The 21,702-nt window shown below is 39.9% G+C and overlaps 2 protein-coding genes across 6 annotated transcripts in view; one reads left to right on the top strand and one right to left on the bottom strand.

Moving 5' to 3' along the window:
- Positions 1–21,157, bottom strand: part of IFT80 (intraflagellar transport 80) — a 47,614-nt gene extending 26,457 nt beyond the window's left edge. The window contains exons 1-7 of one of the 3 annotated variants that reach the window (XM_082055321.1): positions 20,713–21,152; positions 17,957–18,036; positions 16,993–17,211; positions 8,429–8,539; positions 6,150–6,218; positions 907–1,016; positions 269–358 (exon numbers count right to left, since the gene is read on the bottom strand). In XM_082055321.1, coding sequence (XP_081911447.1) covers positions 269–358; positions 907–1,016; positions 6,150–6,218; positions 8,429–8,539; positions 16,993–17,211; positions 17,957–17,996 — 639 coding nt within the window. In that variant the 5' untranslated portion in view covers positions 17,997–18,036; positions 20,713–21,152. Of the gene's footprint in view, positions 1–268; positions 359–906; positions 1,017–6,149; positions 6,219–8,428; positions 8,540–16,992; positions 17,212–17,956; positions 18,037–20,712 lie in introns of all 3 variants that reach the window. The other 2 variants (XM_082055322.1, XM_082055320.1) reach the window with 2 other exon arrangements.
- Positions 21,158–21,357: 200 nt separating this feature from the next.
- Positions 21,358–21,702, top strand: part of SMC4 (structural maintenance of chromosomes 4) — a 34,100-nt gene continuing 33,755 nt past the window's right edge. For 2 of the 3 annotated variants that reach the window (XM_082055513.1, XM_082055515.1), the window contains exon 1: positions 21,358–21,489. The gene's annotated coding sequence lies outside the window, so the exon portion shown is untranslated. The remainder of the gene's footprint in view (positions 21,490–21,702) is intronic. The other variant, XM_082055514.1, reaches the window with a different exon arrangement.

Genomic DNA, 21,702 nt, shown 5'->3' on the forward strand with positions numbered 1-21,702 from the left:
TACATATTTTCCTTCCAGAGTTTGTTTCACTTGCATTTTACCTATGTTTATTCTGACATATTTTTTTCTAGATGTGTCTAATTTAATGTTACTAGACAGAAGATGTATTTACAAATAATACAACTCAGGGTAACAAGTTTTTCTCAAAAACTGAAAGACTTGTCATTTAATTTTAAGCTTCCATGTATTAATAAAATTAGAAAATGTCAGAATGCCTGATATATTTTTCAGTCGTTTAGTTTCCCTTAAGAATTTAACCAGTACTCACCTTATATTTACAATCTTCACCTGCAGAAAGAATAAGATCATTAACTGAGTTCCAGTCAGTTTTTAAAATAAGTCCATCATGGGCTTTCCACTGAAATGGAAAAGAAGAAATTAAACATACATGCAACAAGTCTGACAACTTTATTTTTAATCTTTATCCTTCATCTTTAACAGCGTTCATACGCTCCAACGTAGATCAGGGTTTCCAACAGTAGAAATGCACAGATGTCATCTCTTCTTGCAGAAAAATAAACGAAATACAGCCTGAACAAGAATGAAAGTGTAACAATCTGCACTAAAAACGTGTTCTAAACAATTGCTTCTGCATTTTCTGCCTTTTTGTAACAATTAAAAGGGAAAACCTTCTGTATCATTTTGCTTTTTCTTCGTTAACAAAAAGGGAAATGCCAAATCACCTGTCTGAAGAACATCCACAGAAGAAAGTGTCCATTTGATTTTTCAGTTTGGAAAAATGAACAATTTCCTTATTCTCAAAAAACCTAAAACGTCGTGGGGGGAGAAATGAGTGGTTGGTTGCATGGAAAATTTTAGCAGAAACATTTCACGTTTGGCTAAACTCTAAATAACTGACAAAAATTCACACGGAAGTGTGAGACAACCCTAATGTATCAACGATACCTGCAAAACTTTAGCGTTGGGCTGAAGAGGTTTAATAATCAGCTGCTTCCCTGATGTATAAAGAACTTTCTCAGAATCGGGTCCCCAGGCTACTGAGTACACCGGTGTTCCTGCAGACAGACAGACAGACAGACAGAAATACAACTCTGAAGACTTCTGCTCATGCTCTGTACCCTTCCAACACTCCTCAAGGAAATAGATATGGGGTGTAGTCCTGGTAAATTCATTTGAGTGAACCATCCAACTCCTACCACTTTGAGTGAGGCCACTCTCAATTTAACTTTGAACAAATCAGCTCTGTGCAAAACAAGAAACGAGTTGATGGTTTGTCCAATATTACATCTGGGTTACTATTAATAAAACTGTGTATGACTTTACTACTGCTACAGGTCTTTCCTCATATCGTACCTATCGATTTTCTCAATGCATCACTTCACTTTTAAGACCTGCTGATTTTATTGCAAGGTCCGTTCCCAGCAGACTCCAACTACATTTACCACTCACTTCTTCATTTAATGGTCTCTAAAACCACACCGGAAGAATTAAAATCACCCAATTTCTTCTCTATTTTAAGATTTCTTCAGTCAAACCATCTTTATAAGCAGACAATTTTGTTTCTTCAGCTTCACTGAACCTCACTTATATGCTCCCAATCTGACCAATTTATTCTAATATATAGTTGAGCAAAATAAGACAATGTTGTCATTGACATTGAAGACAAATGCGGGCAGAAAAAGCTTTGTATTGCACCTAAGTTATTATTCATAAGATATGTAGACTCCATAATTAAGCCTCTAACAAAACACATATAAAAACCCAAACATCCCCTACACAAGCAACTCACAACCCAAATGATCATAAATAAAACTCTAACGAGTGGCCTGCAACTTGACAGGTTTTTCCCAATTAACTGAAAACACTTTTTTTGCAGATTAAGAATGCCAGAATGATATATCTAGAATAAAGCTAACTGTTCCGGTTTAAAATCATGTTCTGTTGCAGTTTTCCAATGACCTTTTTTGAAAATAAAGCACAAAATAACATGAAAAAACAAAAATCAAACTTGCCAACTATGCAAATATTTTCCATGGTACTTGTCAGGATTAACCCCCCCGAAGAATAAGAACCAAAGTATAAGTCTATGACACCCACGTGGAACTTGCAGCTACAACACGGACCTGAACGAGAAATAAGAAACCTCCGAAAGAGCAGCTCTTACAACCCAAATGTTGCTATTTGACAATGTCACGATTTTAGAAGAGGAAACTCGAAAGAAATTCTCCTGAACTCTCATTTATTCATTTCATAGGGAGTTGTGCATATTTCAGATGATAATAAAGTATCAAGTTGATCAAACGTCTCTTCAGAGACACTTTTGGCCTATCAAGTTCCATTTCAAAAAATGACTCAGGAACATCTTTTAATGAGAATATCTTGATGAGATTTAGATACTCAAGTGATTGAACTTCTCTATCACCTGTCCTAACATCACCTAATAGCTCACTTGAGCCTTCGGATTTTTTCTCTGAAAAAAACCTGATTTTATTATGGCCACGTCAATTCAGCACATTAAACTTGATTTGAGCTTCCAAATATTCCAACTCTAAAGTGAGACCTGGTGTCATTGCTCCTGAATATTTTTGCACTTTGTATATTTTCTTTTAGGAAGGCATTTATTTTATGTTACTTAGAAATATAGAATGATGTAATTTATTTTTTAACCCGTCAACCATTATAGGAGACAACTCACAGAAACAAGCAACATATATTAAGTAAATCTGGCACTAGCTATTTTCCTACTGGCAACAATTTATGTTGAAAATGACATAAATTCTGTCACCAGCTGTACAGAAATTCCAAATAAACTAATTTTTGCCCTGCTCTAATGCTGATTTAACAATCAGAAGACTTTTATATTTAAACCAAATGTTTGACTTTTTTATGACGGCTGACTACTTAACCACAATTTCCAGGGCTTAACAGCAGGAGCTGAGTTAACTCATTTCCTTCTGCACTTAACAAGAGCTTGCTTGAGAAAAGGCTGCCAACACATCGCATCGCTGCGGAATGGGAATTCAGAACAGCCGAGCTGCAGCGAGTCGCATCGGTGACAAACAGCTCCAGGAAATACACTCTCCGGGAAAAGAAGTGAGAATAGATGGGCTGAGAGAAGACTGGAGAAAGAAACAACAGGATTAAGCAGGGTGGGGTTTCACATCTCAGTCTATACGAGTCGTTTTACCTTCACAGGAGTAGAAACATTAATGCGGACAATTTTACATCTCTCTGTGGCAACACAAAGCATCGGAGCTGCGTTTGGAATAGTTGTCCCTTTCAAAGTTCCACTTCACAGTAATCACGTTGTAATGAAACTGTTTCCATGGCGACTGTTGTGATTTTGCTTCCATTAACCAAAAAGGTAATCGATATATCAATTATTCATCTTACTCCTTAGTGCTCACTTGGCATGTGAGTCACTGGAAGACCATCAGAAAGTCCACAGGGCGAAAAGATAAGGAAACTATGGTCTTAGGAGTGCTAGATGACAAACGCAATTTGAAAGAAAGGTGACAGAAATCACCTGAAGAATTAGAAATTCATCCGAGGTAAACGGGTAGAATGTGTGGCACGTAAACAATATATCTGTGAATAATGATGTCTGAATGATAAATAAGTGTCATATTCTTTTATAATGGAAAGTCAAGGCTTGATCGAGAACGAAAAAGCACTGGCTTGGTCTGCGCAATGGATGTGTATTTTCACAAAGGTTATGGTGACATCCTTCATCAAATGCTCTTAAAGAAAGGCAGTTCTCATGGCACAAGAAATAAAGTCATCCAGTGCATTTAAAACATGACTTTTCCACAAGGAATTACTCCTGTCTTGACTGGAATTAGGGACACTGGGATAATTACGAGGATCACAGCAGCTGCTCTAGCAATGAAATACGAAGGATGGATCCATGAGGCTTGTTTGCTCTGGAGATCCTCAGATCTTGGAGTAAAGTTATCCGCAAAGCTGTGGGCTTCACTAGTGGGATAAGCTAAAGAAATGGCGCCGCAGAATAATCTTTATTGTAGTGAGCAAGACACACCTGCATTCTACTTAATTTTCTGCTTTGACTCTGTAGAGGACTTGGAGAGAGATGGTGATTTATGATCCTCAGGAGGAGCAATTTCAGATGGACACTTCCAGAGATGCAGCTGTGGACTCAGCGCTGCTCCTACTAACCAGATGTTCGGCCTGGGAAGGACTCGGTCAGGGCAGGTGGCACCACTGACACGACAGATTCCACCTCAAACAATCCCAGCGTTGACAAAGCACCGTAAAAAGTTGTGCTGGTAGAGCCATCTTTGCTATCACATGTGGACCTTCAATACTTTATACATCCTGCTCTTCACAATTCTCAGCTGGAAGCCCAAAGAACTGCAAATTTAGCATTTTTTAAAAAGTTTTCAGTTTAAGGAAAAGGAGAAGCAAAAGGAAGAATATTAAGATAACTGAAGGATGAAGAAGTGCGATCAGGCTCAGAGAACAATGCAGCCATAACAGTAATGTTACAGCAAGAGGCTCTATCTTTATTCCATGCAATGACAGGATGGAAGGACCCGCAGCCAGAGTGCTCCATATAAGCACCAAAAAAGTTAAAAAAGGGAAAAACGTACGTTCGTGTTTTTGTAGTGAATCAAAATCCAAAGATAGAACAGGCACGTGGACCATCATCCAAAGACAGGAGCCTGAAAATCTTTCTCATACAAAAAGTGGAATGAGTAGAAAGAATGTTAGTGACGGGAATCCTTTCATTTCTCAAGATGATAAAGGAAGTGGAAAAACTAGCTCAAACATGATATACCTCCCTTAAACAACGTCGTGATTTGAGCAGAATCCTATCCTGATCCCGGGTACATCAGTAGCTTACAAAGCGGTCTGTGGGAATCTGATCCCGTAAATTAAAGTTTAAAGGGTTTCTGAACCTCACGGGATCTTGTATCTTAAAACACAAATGCAAGAAGACAATTATCCCTTGGGGACTCAGCCGTACATTTATACTGTACAGAAACCTTACGAAATCAATGAAAATTCAGCTTGCATATTTCAAACTAGAACATCTCTTACTTTATGAGCTTCAACGAACCTCAGATAAGCAGTTAAACATAAAAAAGCCTGAAACATGTCAACTGAGACACAGTGAAGTGTGTGCTTCAACATTAAAACAAAAATATAGCTCAGTTGGCTTATCTTTCTACCTTGTAAACATGAAAAAACATGACATCTGAATATGAACTTCCTTAACAGAATTGAAATACATTTTACATTCACTCCTGTGGTTAAAATGCCTTCAACAGGTTGAAAGAATTTAGATAATTTGTTTTAGAAAGAGATAAGGGTCTGACATTTAACCCAACCCCAGGTGTATGTGGTTTCTTAAAAAATGTCAAAAGGTCACATGATCTCAATGTATGAAGCCTGAAAAACAAAATCCAGCTCAGTATCTTCACTGAAATGATACAAAAATATTTGAAATAAGGATTATCAAAAATAGCACTTTAAAAATCTCAAACATCATTTGTATAAATATGTATTTGCAGCTTACACTGCTGCACGTTACAATAATGATATTTTAAATTGGTTTAAATAAGGATAACTGAAATGCTCCAGTGTGCATAAAAGTGCAGCTACAAAGCCAAGATCAAGGTTCGGTCTCCATGGCCTCAGTTCAACAAAGAACTTAAGCACAGGGATCGTTTCACTTCAGTAGGACTATTTGCATACACTAAATTAGTTACTGGGTTAAACAGAAGAACCCAGGGCTGTTAAGAGTTGTAAAGTTCAGAGGAGCTCACCTACATGCACTTTGCATCTTTCGAGCATTCTTGAAATGCTTTGAGAGATTTATTTTTCAGTTTCACCATAAGTGTCTGTGGCTTCGTATTAAAAACCGGATTTTTAAATCTTTAATTCTTTAGTCTCTTCCGAATCCTTAGGGTGGAACTGAAACTATTGTCTAGAAGTGTTGCAATAACACTTCTAATTTGAAGAATATTTTTTTAAGATAATCATCTTATTAAAAATCCAGTTTCCCCTCTATTCAACTCTGATTTATGTTTAATTTTAGTTAAGTTTATCTAGGCCTTAAGATACTTACACAAACCATTACAGCCAGATTTAGGCTCTTATTTAAGCATATTTCATAATACTCCAAATTAAAAAGTTCTAATGGAACTTTAAGCAAATTAACTTACCTTGCTGAGCTAAAGTGGATCTCAGCATTCCACTTTTAGACCAGATTTTCACTTGGCCATCTTCACCAACTGAAAAGTTATCATAGAAACCATCAAATGCAAGAATAAGTCTAACAACACGGCACCTGTATTTATCTAGGCAACACTAGAGTTAAAATAAGTCCAGGTTTTCTTACAGGTAAGTATTGTTTATGTAGTTTCCTAATGTGCACATAGATGGTACATTGAGGAAAACATATTTCAGACTGTTCTGCTGTTCTCAACAAGTCTCTTCCCCTCCTGGAAACCACTGTAGTATCTGAAGCTGCTCCTGGGATGAGAAAGCCCATCACTACCAAAGTAGCCTAAATTCTGTATTTTCTACCCAGCACTGCTCGTACTTTTCATCTCTTCACAGTTCACCAGAATAGAGGCTGATTAAATGAGTCTCTGAGGAGTCTGAAGAGAGCAGGAGCAGATTTTATGTATTAAACCGGCGGCTTCGCAGCTGATAAATGGTGAAACTGAAGATAACTGAAGGCTCCGCTTGGAAGGCTTAGATTTTATAACATAACCGCATGCTACCAAGAAACTTAGTTTATTTATTAAAGATTAAGTTCTTATATACTGTACAGCACAGTTATGTATGAATTAAGAATGCAGGCTTCCTAGTGTGCTATCATATTTAAAATGTACAGCTCTGGGCCTTCGTTTAGGCCTCCCAGATTCAATTAATGAGGAAAAAGGTGCACTTGGACACTTACTGCCGTTCTTCCCTTCAAAGGTAATTTACTTTCCAGATTTCAGGCTTTTATATCTGGCTGATGTAGCTTTTAAGTGTTTAAAAAGTGTGATTTAAAAAAAAAAAATCTTAATTGTGCACACATGATACTGTTACAATAGAACCATAAATAATTTTTAACTGATATAGTATCATCAAGGATTCACTGTTCCTCAAAGTACAGATGTGGTACAAGAGCAGTTGATTTTCTCAGAGCACAGTGTCTGGATGTGCTGATGAATTCCCATCCCCCTACTTAGTGTCACACAGTCTTTCCAAAAAAAAACCAACTCAAAATAACAACAAAAAACCCCAAGATTGAAAAAGCAACTTTGACTTTTGCTTTGGAGAAGTTCCTGAGGCAAATCTGTCTTGAAAAAGAACAATATTTCTATCCCTTTGAGATTTCAGAGGAACACGCCAGAGTTCCTTGAAGCAGCGTTTTAGAGTCAGACTGAGTCTGGAAACAAGCGGATCCAAAATTATCTTCAGTACTTGTGGACTGAGTTGGAGTTTGTCCAAAGGAATCAGCTGTGCTACATCAGCAGCGGAGATGCAGACAACCCTGACACCGACAGAAATCCCATACAGGAGAAGCCCATCACAGCAAATTTCATTAGCTTCCCCTTCACATCAAGATAGAAGTTTTGGACAAATATGCCAAAAGATTTAGGACAAAAAAAACACACAGAGATGTAGACACTGGGAGATCACTCTACACCGCTCCTAATAATGAAGAAATAGCAGGACAGGAACACCCAAGGTGCTCAGGAGGCCTCAGTAAACTTTGCTGGCTAAAAAGATTCAAAATGTCATGTGTAGAGATATAAATGTACTGACTTAGCAACCTTTTTTGTTACAGATAAGAAAAACAGAGATTAATCATATATTCTCCTTTATGAAATATAGATCTACAGAAACATCTGAGCACTCTGATATTAACTAATATTCAACATTTACTTTCAAGTAAATAGGATAACATCTAACAGGGTCACTAAAAAAGAGAGATTTTTTACTAGCTCTTCTATTAATTAAAATAGACAACATTCTTCTAAATCAAATAATGCAAAATCAATTTCTATTAAAAAAGGTGATAATAACCCCAGTGATACAGACTTCTTATAGTTAATTTTATTTATATTAGTGATTTTTTGTTTCCATTTCCTGCTTCCCATGAGAATTTCAAGCCACATCAGTGTGTGAACGCTTAACAGTCTCCGTTTTATTCATTCACATTCAATGTAACTACAATATAAACTAGGAAACTTGCGATTAAACCCAGGTTAAGGATTAAATTATTTTTCAATCACATTCTATTGTATTTATCCCATAGAATAAAGTACTTACATTCTATTGAAAGCACCTACTTTCAATTTATTTTGTTTAGTATTATATTTTTGTACCCTTGCTTTTCTGCAAGGGTGCAACTTTGTGTAGTAGAAAACCAAAAGGCTTCATTTTGAGAGAGTTCTTCTGGGACTTGAATTTTCCGAACACTTCGTTATTTCAGAATGCTCACCTGTCACCAGGGCCGTTCCTTCGGCGTTCCAGCGTCCCGCGAGCACGGCTCCACAATGCGCCTCCACGCTCTTCTCCACTCTTCCCGATTTCGAAATCAAGTGGAACTTCCCTAAACAAAAGGTCAAGATCCAAATGATACAACTAATTTTATGAATCGGTATTTCTGACCGTAACGGGATTCTGTTAAAAATACACACGCAGAACATGATGAAGAAACTAACAACAAAGGGACAAAACATGCAATTATGTTGTTCACAACTGTGATTAGCCCAAACAAATGAGCTCTTGCAGAAGAGCTATTAGTAAACCAGCTACAATGTTGAGGGTTTTAATGTTTTTTTTTTTTCCTGTTGGTATGTATAATCTTTGTTTTGCCTATAGATTTTTCTTATGTCCTTCTAAAGTTTGCATGTTTCTCTGGGGACGCAACTGCCCGCAGTGATTTCATTGTCTGAAAGCCAATGGAGGTAAATACGGCAGCCCAGGAGAGTCCTTGTGGGTTTTGGTTTTGTGTTTTTAAGGTCTGAAAAATCACTCAAAAGGATAAGGGAAAAGGTAGAACAATCTGAGCATCGGCGAGCGCGCTGCTCTGAGGAAGTATTACTGCTTGCATTATGGAACTGTTATGGAAATTCACAGAAGCCAAAAACAAAGCCATTAATGATTTCACCAGAAGCATGAGGAAGTCTTTCTTTCCAAATGAGGGATGTTGCTCAAATCCAGGAAGATCAAATTTAAACTGGACCAAAGAGCAGACAAAGGAGGACTTGGAAACATGTGGCAGAACAAACGCACGGCTTAGAATAGTTTGGGGATTCAAATTAACTACTTGAAAACCAAAACTCTTCCCAAATTCTTTTGTCTAATCTGCCAGACAATAAGTCCCTACAATGTCCAGAGTGAGCAGAATTTGTTGGGATAACAGCACAGACACCTCACACCCTGTGTGTGCAAATGCTCCATCGCTCACCGTGCAATGATTTTTCCATTAAAAACATCCTGCTTGGGAATACGAATTCCAAACCAGACCATACCTGATGAGCCAGAACCGGAAACTGAAAACCTGATTATTTCAGTCAAGGACCAGATTATCAAGCCCAATATGTGTATTCAGGTGACAACAGAGATAACTACAAACTGGGAAGGTAAAACATGTAACGTCACTGCACTAAATGCACATTCAGGAGCCAAGATGGCAAAATGTAGGTGGCCTGCATCGCCAAAAGCTTGAAATCACTTTTATTGTGTTCCGGTTTCCTATGTTTTATATTGCATTTCAATTAAAAAAACCACAACCAAACACTGCCTTCCCACCCCCAAATCCCAACAGCAAAAGCCTTGAAAACAAAGCCAGACTAAAACCAAAGAAAACACATTCTGGTAGGTCTGTCAGTAAATAACCATCTCCATAGTATTATTCAAATGAGTGCAATTATAATTTGTCTTCAATTCACTTGCAAGCGTATAAACGAAAAGGCACAATCATGCAGGCAAATCTCTGCTAATGCAAGATTTCCAAGCAAAAAAAATCTGAAGAAAAAGAATGGTTTGTGTAAATGAGTTTGTTTGAACAGACCACTTAAAATATCACACACAACTGTACATTTTTGCTTTTCTTTATCACTTATATTCATATCTACCACAACACTCTGAACAACTATTTAATCTGATTTTTCTTCCTGAATTCACAGAACTAATATTATTACTAAGACCACTTCTTCCTCATTCAGATAATTTTTTATTTCCTAACATTTTCAGGACTGGTGTTCTACATTGAATGCATTATGTTATCTTATGGTTCTTTCAAAACCATAAAAAGTATTTTATAAAATTAATGCATCAGTGATTTTATGGTACATGTCTCAGGTCTGAAATTCTCATTTTTTGTGTTTAAGCAATAACTGGATTCATAGGAATTCCACAGCTAAACACTATTTTCTCTGATTTGTCTAAGTGGCCTTTTCTGGTTTTAAAATAACACCTTAAAAACCATGTTTTATTTTCTGATCACCTAATTCAATGCCAGTGTACTTGTTCAATCTGTAGCCAAGACCTTTCCCAGTACTTAAACCTAATTTGATCATTGGCCTATGAATATTCTCATGCCATCACCCACAGTATTTATCAAGTGGCTGAGCTCTTCATGGCCATTAGGAACATATTCCACTCATTTCTCTTAAAAAATTTAAAAACAAAAAAAGGAAAGGGCTTTGCAAATTGGAGCTCACATCTAACCCAATGGTATCCATCAATTTTTGGTATCCGACCTGAAACATTCAGAATCACTTTTTGAAGGATAGAGCAAATTCTATGGTGTTTTATATAGTGAAACAATAGTTTCCCCTGAGCCAGGTAGAATCTGTGAGACCTCAATACTTCTGTAAGCAAACCCCTGAACACGCAAGAGAAAAAACAAATTAAAATGAAAGAACAGACAGTTGGCAAGCAACCAAATCCTTCGGTTAGGTCAGATTATCAGGAAAACAATGGGCCATGTCAGGGAGTACGGGATAAAATCCTGTTACACAGGGTAACATTCAACTCATTTACTAATCTTTTGTACTTTCCCACTTCACAAGCCCCTACTTCTTCCACAAGGCATCTTTCAAATAGTGAAACAGCAAATTGTAGCCTAGCAGGACAGAATACAGTTCCCTATAAAAGCGGGTCTACCTCAGGCACTAAAATAGAATTCATCTGGAAAATATGTGATCACGCATTTCAAAACTGTATCATAACACTCATGCAGAACAGGGCCAAATCATGTTTTCATGGATATCATCTTGACTTCTGCCATTCCTTTACTTTTCCAACATGTGAACTTCCAGCTGATGACAGTCAAACGATGTGATTCATTAGACGGAGCTTTTTGCGCTGCGTTCACACGCAGGGGTTGCTCCAAACGCGGCGTTTCGATGGATTTCTCTGCCTTCTGTTCTTCAGCTTAACACGGGGGTAGCAAAGGCTTCCAAATAGGGACTTACTGCCTTATACACAATTAAGAAAGGGAAAATTTTAGCTGTATGCTTGGACTAGATAGAGGTGATTCAACTGAATCTTACTTTACATCTCCCTCCTTTTGATGCCATACTGAAGCCAGAAGCTGTCCTCAAATCTCAAAGTGACTCTGCAGTTTTGGAGGAATTTCAAGCGGGACATTAGCAGCCTATTCAGATACAGAATATAAAATGTGTATGTTTTGTTCATTACTTTTCATAGACTCTCAAATGCTGACCTAATATAAAATTATCAATAACACAAAAAGATGAAAAAAGTAGGTCTTTTCACTTATGATTTGTGCTTAATGAGCAGTTTAAAGCTGAATATATGCTTTATTTTTATAAAAAAGCAGCAAAAAGATCAATGCAAGGAGGAAGTAAAAGAACAACATCCCCCAAGAGATGCAACTCAGAAGAAAACCCAGGAGGATTAAATTTACATTTACTCTAATTTCCCAACCATCTGGAGTTAACCAGGAATTAAAGCAACCCTGTAAAGACATTAGACTCTATTTCCATTGGATCGAGCAAATTTCCAGGAATCCTTATCGCAGAGATGAATTTGCTGCTGCAGGAGAATTGCAGACTTGACACTTAAGGCATGCTACATAACTAACAGTTAAACAGAACTATAAAGGTAAGTCTTTTAGAAAATAGCAATTAAGCAACAAGGCTTGCTTATGCTCTTTTACAATGCAATAATACATTTGCATAGGCAAAAAACCCCAACTTTATAAGTTAAATTATCTTTATTGAAAGTGCAAAATTACACTAAGAGAGAAAAACTTGGAAATTGGCTACATTAAGTTTGTATCTCAATTTATTCTTTCACAAATTAGATTAGCACTGCTTTCTATTTTGATTTCACTAAGGAAATAAACAATAAAAGAAACTATGATTTTTTGGCAAATACATCTCATGAACAGTTTTCCAGAAGCTGAATGTTCAGGTTGAGTTTATGGATCAATGCTAAGAGCTTATCCTTCAGTGCCAACAACAGTTTACTAGGTAAAAAACCCTGAAGATAAAGTACTAACTTACACAAGACAAAACCTGAAGATCCTTCGTGATCTGTGAACTACAGCACAAGTAACTGCATAAACAAATTGAGATTTGCTCTGTTCATTTAAACAGAAATTACACCCTACCTTCCTTCCACAATATCATGTTATCTTCCCGCTGCAGGGTACCTGCTGCTCCGTGACAGCCAGAAAGTGCTTTATTTCAATAGTAATTAATTCGGCAAAGCTCAGTTCTGCTTTGCACTGTGCTCCGCTAGCAAAACAGTAGCCATCAAATTAATGACAGGAATCGCAATAAAGGTCCCAGATGTCCAGAAGGAATGCAAGGGCTGAATACAAACTTGAACAATACAAAATTCACTAACGAGCGATCGCTGGGCTGGCTTGAAGATCTGAAGGATGTGTCGTCTTGGGAAGCAGGGGAAGGCTTCGATCAGAAAATACCACCCCAGCTACAACGCTGTTAAGATAATCAGGGTTGTGCTGAACACTGGACAATTTGGAGGGCCTACACATTTGTAAAAAGAAAAGGAAACAAACCAACCAAAAAACCTCCACATTGCAATAAAGTTGGCAAAGACTGTCAAAACAGCTTAAGCTCCATGCAAGCAAGAAACAGCTGCATTAAGAGAAAGTGAAAGTTAATCAAGCTGATCTCCAAAAGCTGGACAATGATAGAACTGATAGACTGTCAACTGCATACGAATTCTAACAGAGATATAACTTGACATGGTTCACAGAATTTTTTTCTCATGCAGTAATCTTTCTTGACATTTTTTTCAGATATGGAGGAGACACCATTTTCCTGACCTTCCTCTGACTGTGACATCTTTATGAAACACTTCAACATTGGCCAGAATCCTAGGATGGCAATTTTAGGTTAGACAAAAAGAGTCTGGTAAAACCTATAAGCAAATGAACACAAAAGCCTTACCAAGGAAAATGCAAATCAACAGTAAGGGACTGGTTTAGAATTTCTTGGTCACACACAACTAAAATCTTGAGCAGCAAGAGAAACCATCTGCTAAGCCACAAGAACTCCTCACTTTAAATCTCTGCCACTGACTGATGTCACTTGGAGTAATCCAACTTCTAGTAGTAAACTGATAGGCCTGCAAAGGTCCTAATGCACCCTGGAAAAGATGCTGGGGCCCACCTCTATATGGTGTTATTCAGGAATCTTTATTCCTAAACTGTAGCTCTTTGTTGCACTTTCACATAATCCACTTAGAGGAGAAGGGCGAGCATTCATACCTCCAAGGCATTACACTTAAGAACAGAGATCTTAACTAAATCTGCATCAGTTTCACATATAAAGTATTTCCGAATGTACTGCTCCTGCATCATGCTGGTTTTTTAATGCTTGTGGAAAAAAACCCTTCAACCTCTCTAAATATGATTCGTTTTTTTCTTACATACCATAGTGTTACATAAATCAGAAAAACAAAAGAGAGAGAAAAATTGCATAGCAGAGTTTTAGAAGTCATCTTCTTCATGACGGTAGTAATGGCCCTTATGTATTTTTTCAATCAACTGTCAAAGCATTATCCAAGCAGAACAGGAAATATTACTATTACCATATTATTTTAATAATATTGGAAAACCGACTAAATCAATTAACAGAAGGTCTGACTCAGTGCAGTTGTACTTTTGCTCACTATCTACACACGCGATTTCGAACTTTACAGAAGCAGGATGTTAGAAATATAAATGTGGAAATGGAGAAAGATAAAGGATAAAAAAGCCAGAAATTAAGAGCACTGGCTGACCTACCAAAATCCCTCCATCCCATGTTTATCACTGAAAGAAAAAGAACAGAAAACCATAGAAAGCAGCTCACTTAATATTGATGGTTGACTGATGTTCTGAAGAACATCTCTGTCTACGCAAACCTCGTCCTCCAGCACAAAACTATTCGGCATGCAAATATTGATTGATACAAATGAATCTTCCTTTAATGTTTCACAAAAGCTTCCATTTCCACCTTCAGAGCTCTACAGGCAATACTATATTAGATCCAGCTGCCTAAAAGTCATTAAAAATTCAGCCTCAAATATTGCGAAAATTACAGCTTGGTTGAACTTCTCATTGTCCCTCCACATCTATACCTGAGAAACAAGAGGGAGCCAACCTTCAAATACTGACCCAAAGATGTCCTGCTTTTGTTCTATAATATTCCTTGGGAAGCACTAAGTACCTTGAGAAAATCTCGGCCTCCACTCTGTAAACTGAACTCTCAGCCCTCCTAATTTTTCAGTGCAACTACTGCCAAAAGTCAAGAGAAATCATCAAAATTTCATGCAAGGAATTAATTTCCTCTGCCATTTTCAAATACATAGTATTTCTCTCCATCCGTACAGAAAGCCATGCTGGACACAGCAGCTCCAGACCGCTAATGCCCAGGAACAAACCTCTGTTCCAGTCACCGTGAACCTCGCCAAAATAAGTTCCCCCTATCAAAGGAAACATACTAGACCCACAAATTCAAAGTTCTAGCCAAAACAGGGGCAGAAGTTACCCATTAAAACTATCGCTAGGTCCCTGTGAAAGCTGTTATATCAACAGGGTGATGGGCAGATGACCATTAGTAGTAGTAGTAGTAGTATTGTTATTATCCTGATGGAAACTCTCAGCACCAATTGATCATAATCTGTTCTGTGTGGAAAGCTGGTAGAGATTTAGAGCAGCACATTGCATTCAGTGTTGAGAAACTCCCAGCACTACTATTTGTGTAGAAATACAGCTTTACCACCAAGATCTTTGACCACTGACAAAACACAAACCAAGTTTAGGATGTTGATGCAATCGGATTCTTTGTGGCACATTGACTTGCTCTGGAAACTTCAACAGCATTAGGAGGTGAGTAAAACACAAAGGTATATGTACTGGTTTGGCCAAACCAAGGTAATTTTCCATGGGGTTTGTGGGACTACGGTGGGTCCTTGGATTCCTGACGAAGGGCATGGGAACAGAAATTAGCCTTGAAGATAGTAAGGCTCACCTGTGAGAAAGATGGGAGTAAAGGAGTATCCGGAGATGTTAAGGATGTACCAGTGAGAGAGAAGGGAGTGAAAGAGTAACATTGATGACAGCAAAAATAGCCAATGAGATGTTACTGCTGTAACTTGTAACCAAGAGTGAAGAGACATGAATTGGTAAAACTGTATAAAAACGCACTTGTGGCAATAAATGGCATCTACTACTTTCATCCTGGAAGAACTTGGTCCATGTCGTTTGTCCATCTCAACCACAACAGAGGTTAATTAACGTTGATAGTTAGCACAGTCCTTTGTTTTGAATGTAGTTTGTGAATAGTAAGATAGCACCCTGGGATGGAGTTAATGTTTTATTCCAGTAACTCTCCAGTGCTTAGGCCTTAGCATGAAAGAATGTAAGAACTCACTAATGTTGGCACTTTTTATCACAAGGTCAATGTAAACCAGCAGATTTCGTCAAGGATCAACCCCTTTCAAAAACCTGTAGGTTTAGGAAGAAACTCTATCATCTGAACTACCAGGTTTCCACACTGTAGGTTTTTTGTAATGGAAATAAAGTAGGTGGGCTGTTAAGAAAATTTCATTTTACTGCTATTTTTTGTATTTTGTCCAAAGAAAGTAGTAGATCAAGAAGAGAGCCATAATGTTTTTCCTTAAAGAAAAAGGATGAGAGAAGGGAAACATGCGCAAAAAATTGTTGATGGTGTGGAACGTAATCCCCGTTACAGTTCTGAGAAGAAAGGAGATAAGTCTGTCCTGAACTGTATGGACTGCTTCATAATAAATGTAAAATATTAAAGGAATTAGTTACCTGCCAAAGCAGGCAAATCATGCAGAATTAGTTACCAAAATCAAATCCTCATCTCTTTGGCGAGGAGAAGAGAAAAACCAAAGCAGGCAACCAAACCTTCTTGCTCCCACCTCCCTTTCACAAAACAGAATTCGTACACTGGAATACAACAGCTACAACATTGGATCATATAGTCCACTATTAGTACACTACTGTAATGGACAAATAGCAGTATACTGGATATACATCTGTATATATACATCTGACAGCACAGTGAACATATATACTGGCCTTACACCTCTGACAAGAGTCAGAATTTGATGCTTCTGAGGGATATTCAAGATTCCACAGAAGCCAGATATAAAAGATGCTCTTGTGACATGTCCAAGAAATGGGCTACATTGATATTAAGCAATTTCGGGAACTTGGTCATCTTCAGTTTTCATAACGATAAGCGATACAGTGTCTATGTAGGCATGTGGTGCAGTTGTATTTAAAGTCAGTGGTTTATGAAACTGAGCAAAGGTGGTAGAAATTGACATTACATAAAAAAAATTAAATATCTTCTGTCAGAGGTATGTTCGATAACATTGTATCAGAGAAGATTATTGCATTACAGGACATTAAATCTGAAACAGCTATTAATTTTACACCAGTGCAGCTAGATTACAGGTGTTCGGTATTGCATTTCTCATGTACTTAAGTGACATAAGCACAAAGTGGTATGAAATTATAAATATTTTAAATTGACTTACCATCAGAACTTGTTAGAACAAAGCTCTCAGCATGGGACTGCTTCTTCCCACCTATACTTCTGGGAAACCAGTGGAGATCTATGGGATAAATATCATCTGGAAGTTTCACTACTCGGGTAGTCTCACTAGTTAAAAGGTTCCATTTCATAATTTGGTGATCATCACTGCAGGAATATAGTTCGTCAGCTGTGGTCCATCCCACACAGCTAACTAATTCTTTATGTTTAATTCAATTAAGGAATACTGAAAATTCAAATATGAAAAACAAGCTTACAAAATATCTCATCTAGGTTATACAAAACTAAAGGAACATAACAGGGAGATCATTTTGATATGATTATGTAGAATGTTTTATATAAAGAAATACGAATCTTCATTCTTTGCTCTTTTGTTTCAAGAAAAGAGCTGGTATAAATTCAGCAAAAAATAAAGCCAACTAGGATGTAAAAATACAGTTATTATGATACACACTTACTAAAATATAGCTGAAATACTGGGTTACACCTCTAGAAGGGTCTGAGTGCACAGTACAAGGGCAAAACACCAGTTTATTAACACATCATACATAAATTGTTGACATACCTAATTTATTAGCAGGAAGATTACAATTTTGTTTACATCTGTGACACGTGTGTCTTATTACAAACAAGCAGATATAACACTACTCGTATTTACGGCCTGGGAAAGCTTTTATCTTATCACCACAAGTGAGAAGGAAAACTCGAATCTTTCTAGCAAAACAGTGATGGCTTCTGAAGGGAAGGTGTTGCTCTAAGAGTGCTCAACATCTCTTCAAACATTGCCCTTAAAGGCTGCACTGAGTGGCAAGATGAAGAAAAGAACAAAAAGCCACCTGTAAATTTACAAGTATTTTACTATGACATGTATGATAAAGAAATCCCATCTGGAAAAGAAGCTATTAAGAATTAACATGCTGCTCTACAGTTTGTTCTGAAACAAAGGATATGTTTTGGTTCCTTTAGAAGTGAAGTCTTCAGTCTCATTTCAGTTGTCCAGATGGAGCATTAACATACGTAGGTATAACTGTAATAAAACAAAAAAACCCCATATATATAAGTAGCCAAAACTAAAAACGAAGGCAGTAACATCAAAATCAAAAAGCTTTGAAATAAGTAGCGTTACATTAGTACTGTGGCAAAATAAGCACCAGAACAGAGCTGAGCTTTAAGGGAAAGCTAGCCTTTCACCCATCCCTATGTGTAATGTCCATGATACTTTACTGCAAAACAGTAACTCCAAAAGCAGTTTAACAGGGTCCCATCATTTAATCCCCTTCCTTCTTGCAACAGCAAAAACATTTCTGTTTCTGTGCCTGGACAGGGCACTGGTCCAGGTTAAAGCTTTTGCGTATTCCAGGATGGAAAAAAGCAAGAGCAAGTGGGTGTGAGCAGATAATACACTCTGAGAAGAGCATGACAATGCACGGCGTGGCCTTCTAACCTTCTGGAATTTATTCACCATGAAAACAACTGTGTCAAACAGCTACTACGCAGAACTTCAGAAGTATTAAAAGGATAACAGTCTTAAAACATGTAATTTTGTGTGCCAGAAGTATAAGTTATTTTCAACCCTTGGACACAAACAATAGTTAAATTATTTTAAAATAACTATATGTCTCATATTTGAATGCCTGATTTCCTTCTAATCTCAAAACCACACAAGGAACCTGGTCATCAAGGTATTTAAAAGGGGCCGATGGTTATACACTAAACTTTCCAAGTACTTTCCAAGGAATCATGTCCTTCACTTGTGTGTGGTGGCAATGCCTTCATTCAGCACCTACATGTATCTGTTCAGGATATGCTGCGAAGTTTTCTGCTGATCAGTTGCAGGGTTTGTCTCTGTGCCATAAATTCTAAAGCTAAATCCTTAAACATTAACCTTACAACTTGTATACAGCAAAGAAACAGCAGGGAGTAGAAGAACGTTAACGATTTCTTCTCCACTTTAACGTAAGCATCTCTCCTGCTTAACAGAACACCTCATGTTTATTTGGATGCACAGATCTCATCTGCTGCTATTTTCTGCACACACAGCTTGCTAAACCCACCTTTTCAGTTGCCCCTTGGTAGTTTTTAATGGTTTATTTCTTAAGCTTTCAGCAGGCATGTCACTATTGTCACCTTCCAGCCCGCCATCCCTCCCCGCTCCCACTACACAGGCACCCAAAATCCTTAAAAAGTTATCGCAGAATTACATTATTTTACTTTGAAAGACAGGGCCAGAACTTTATTATAATATTTGAAAACGGCTTAAACACTCTTTATGTGCACCTAAATCACAGTATCACAGTATGTTTGGGATTGGAAGGGACCTCAAAAGCTCATCCAGTCCAATCCCCCTGCTGGAGCAGGAACGCCTGGGTGAGGTCGCACAGGAACATGTCCAGGCGGGTTTTGAATGTCTCCAGAGAAGGAGACTCCACAACCTCCCTGGGCAGCCTGTTCCAGTGCTCTGTCACCCTCACTGAGAAGAAGTTTCTTCTCAAATTTAAGTGGAACCTCTTGTGTTCCAGCTTGATCCCATTACCCCTTGGTAGAACGTCCCCTATATGTCGCACACCTGTTGTCACCAACAGGTACATCCTCACTCCTCCCAGTACACGCACCCCGAATCACACGCAGGTTAGCCGAAAGCATTACTAGGAGTTTTTAAAAAAAAGATGCGGCAATACCGAGTTGTTCGGGCACCGAGAGCTTGGCTCAGCTCCCCCCGCGTCCCACAGCCTCACCCCGGGCTCCGAGCCCCGCTCTGTCCCCTTCCAGAGCTGCTGAACTAGGGGACGGGCATCAGAGACAGCGGCAGGAGACTGAGCAAGAGCCGGGGGTGGGGGACGGAGGGGAGGAAGGGGCGCAGATGGCGGCTGTCCCGGGCCGGCTCCGCACAGCCCCGGCTGCCCCCAGGGAACCGCGGCTCTTCCCGCCCCGTCCGCGTCTCCTCCCCGGAGCCTCGGGCACCACGTACCGGCAGAACCCGCTCTCCGGCAGCGCCAGCTCCGTGTTTTCCACACAAAGTTTCCAGCTTCCCAAACGGCAGGTTATCCACCCCCCTCCGAGAAAGTGAAGAGAAGCTGCTAGATTCATGTATACTGTGATTAATTTACAAAAGACGTACCCATCACTAACCAATCGACATGACAAATGCTGACCACCTGCAAAAACAGGGCATATTTCTCAAGTTTTAGATTCTTCTGCACGATGAGAGACAGAAGATTAAGTGATACACTGTTCAGAAGCAGAGTGCTTAGTTTATATTTAACTAATAATTAATAGATGCAAGAAACTAAACAATTACAACTAACATAATCAACTATTTCTTAGCATAGATGTCAAAATTAGCAAAAATTGTAATGCATATGTAATAATTATGTGAATATAAGCAAAGTATGAGCATCCAGTCTGTGGAGCACTGATGGAGGATGCTCCCCAGCGCTGATAAAATAAAGAATTGACTCTGCTGTTCAGTTTATTTCTTCGTTTCAAAAGCCGCCTCCCTGCACCAGCGCCCGCGTCCCCCTCAGGGCTGCCGGGGGTCGGGACTCCCCGGCTCCGCCAGCCCCGCTTCCCACACCGCGCCGCGGGTCACGGCTCCCGCCCCTCTCGCCCACCGCCGGCGGTGAGTCAGATCGGCCGCCCGACAGCCTCCCCCGGCGGCTAGGGGAGGGGGATGGCTTCACCGCCTACCCCAGCCCGTCTTTACCTGCGCCGGGGAGAACGCGGAGCGGCGGGAGCGCCGCTGCCTCAGCGCCGGCTCCCGGTCCCGGCGGCTCCCCGAGGCGGCGGCGCGCGCCCTCCCCGCGGCCAAGCGGCTCCGTCTCTATGGCGACTTCCCGCGAGACTTCCGCTTCTTCCTCCTGCTCGTCCCACCGCCACCTCACGGGCCCTCCCCGCCCAGGTGACACGGCCCGGTGGCGTCACCGCGCCACCCGCTAATTAATAATTCTTTAAAAAACCGCCGTGTCCCCGCAATTTATTTTTTTGGTTTTTTTTAACTTTAATAACGGCGCATGTTCACGCCGCCGCTCCGGCCCCCACCACCTCACCGCCCGTTGCCGAGCAACCAAGCACCGCCCACTGACCTACTTCTAAAATTAAAATAAATCCTTTCCCCTCGGGGCGGGGGACCATTGTCACCTTCAACCGCGAGTCTCTCCCCCCCAAAAAACAGCCGCTCTCCGCAGCGAGGGGGTTTATTTCACTTCTTTTCCTCTCCCGCCCAGCCCGTCCGCGCAGTAACCGAAAACAAGATGGCGCGGAGCGGGGCTATTTTTTTTTCCCCCTTGCTTTCAAACCCGCGGGAGCCCGCCCCCCTCCCTTCCCAGCATGCCCCGCGCTTTTCTAACGAATTTCGGTTCGAGTTCGCCGTTTGGGCGCCATTTTCGAGTGTAGAAGCCGCCGAGTTGCGGTGGGAGCCGGAGCTGCCCGCGCTGCCGCCACCTGGAGCGTTGCCGGGGCCGGACGTCGTCAGTCCCAGGAGGTACCAGCCCCGCGGGGGAGCTCGGCGGGCAGAGCGGGCGGCGGTTCGCCGGAGGGCAGGTGGAGTTGGGGGGTTTCCCCCGCTGGCGAGCGGGGCGGCCCAAGAGCCCTGAGGGCGATTCCCTGGGCACGGGGCGCTGAGGGGGAGCGGCGGGCTCTGCCTTGCGCCTTGTGCTTCACTTTTTCTCTCCGCTATGAGGGAACGAAAGGCGGC

The sequence above is a fragment of the Streptopelia decaocto genome, assembly GCF_964273445.1.
Source record: "Streptopelia decaocto genome assembly, chromosome: 6".
Lineage (NCBI taxonomy): Eukaryota > Metazoa > Chordata > Aves > Columbiformes > Columbidae > Streptopelia > Streptopelia decaocto.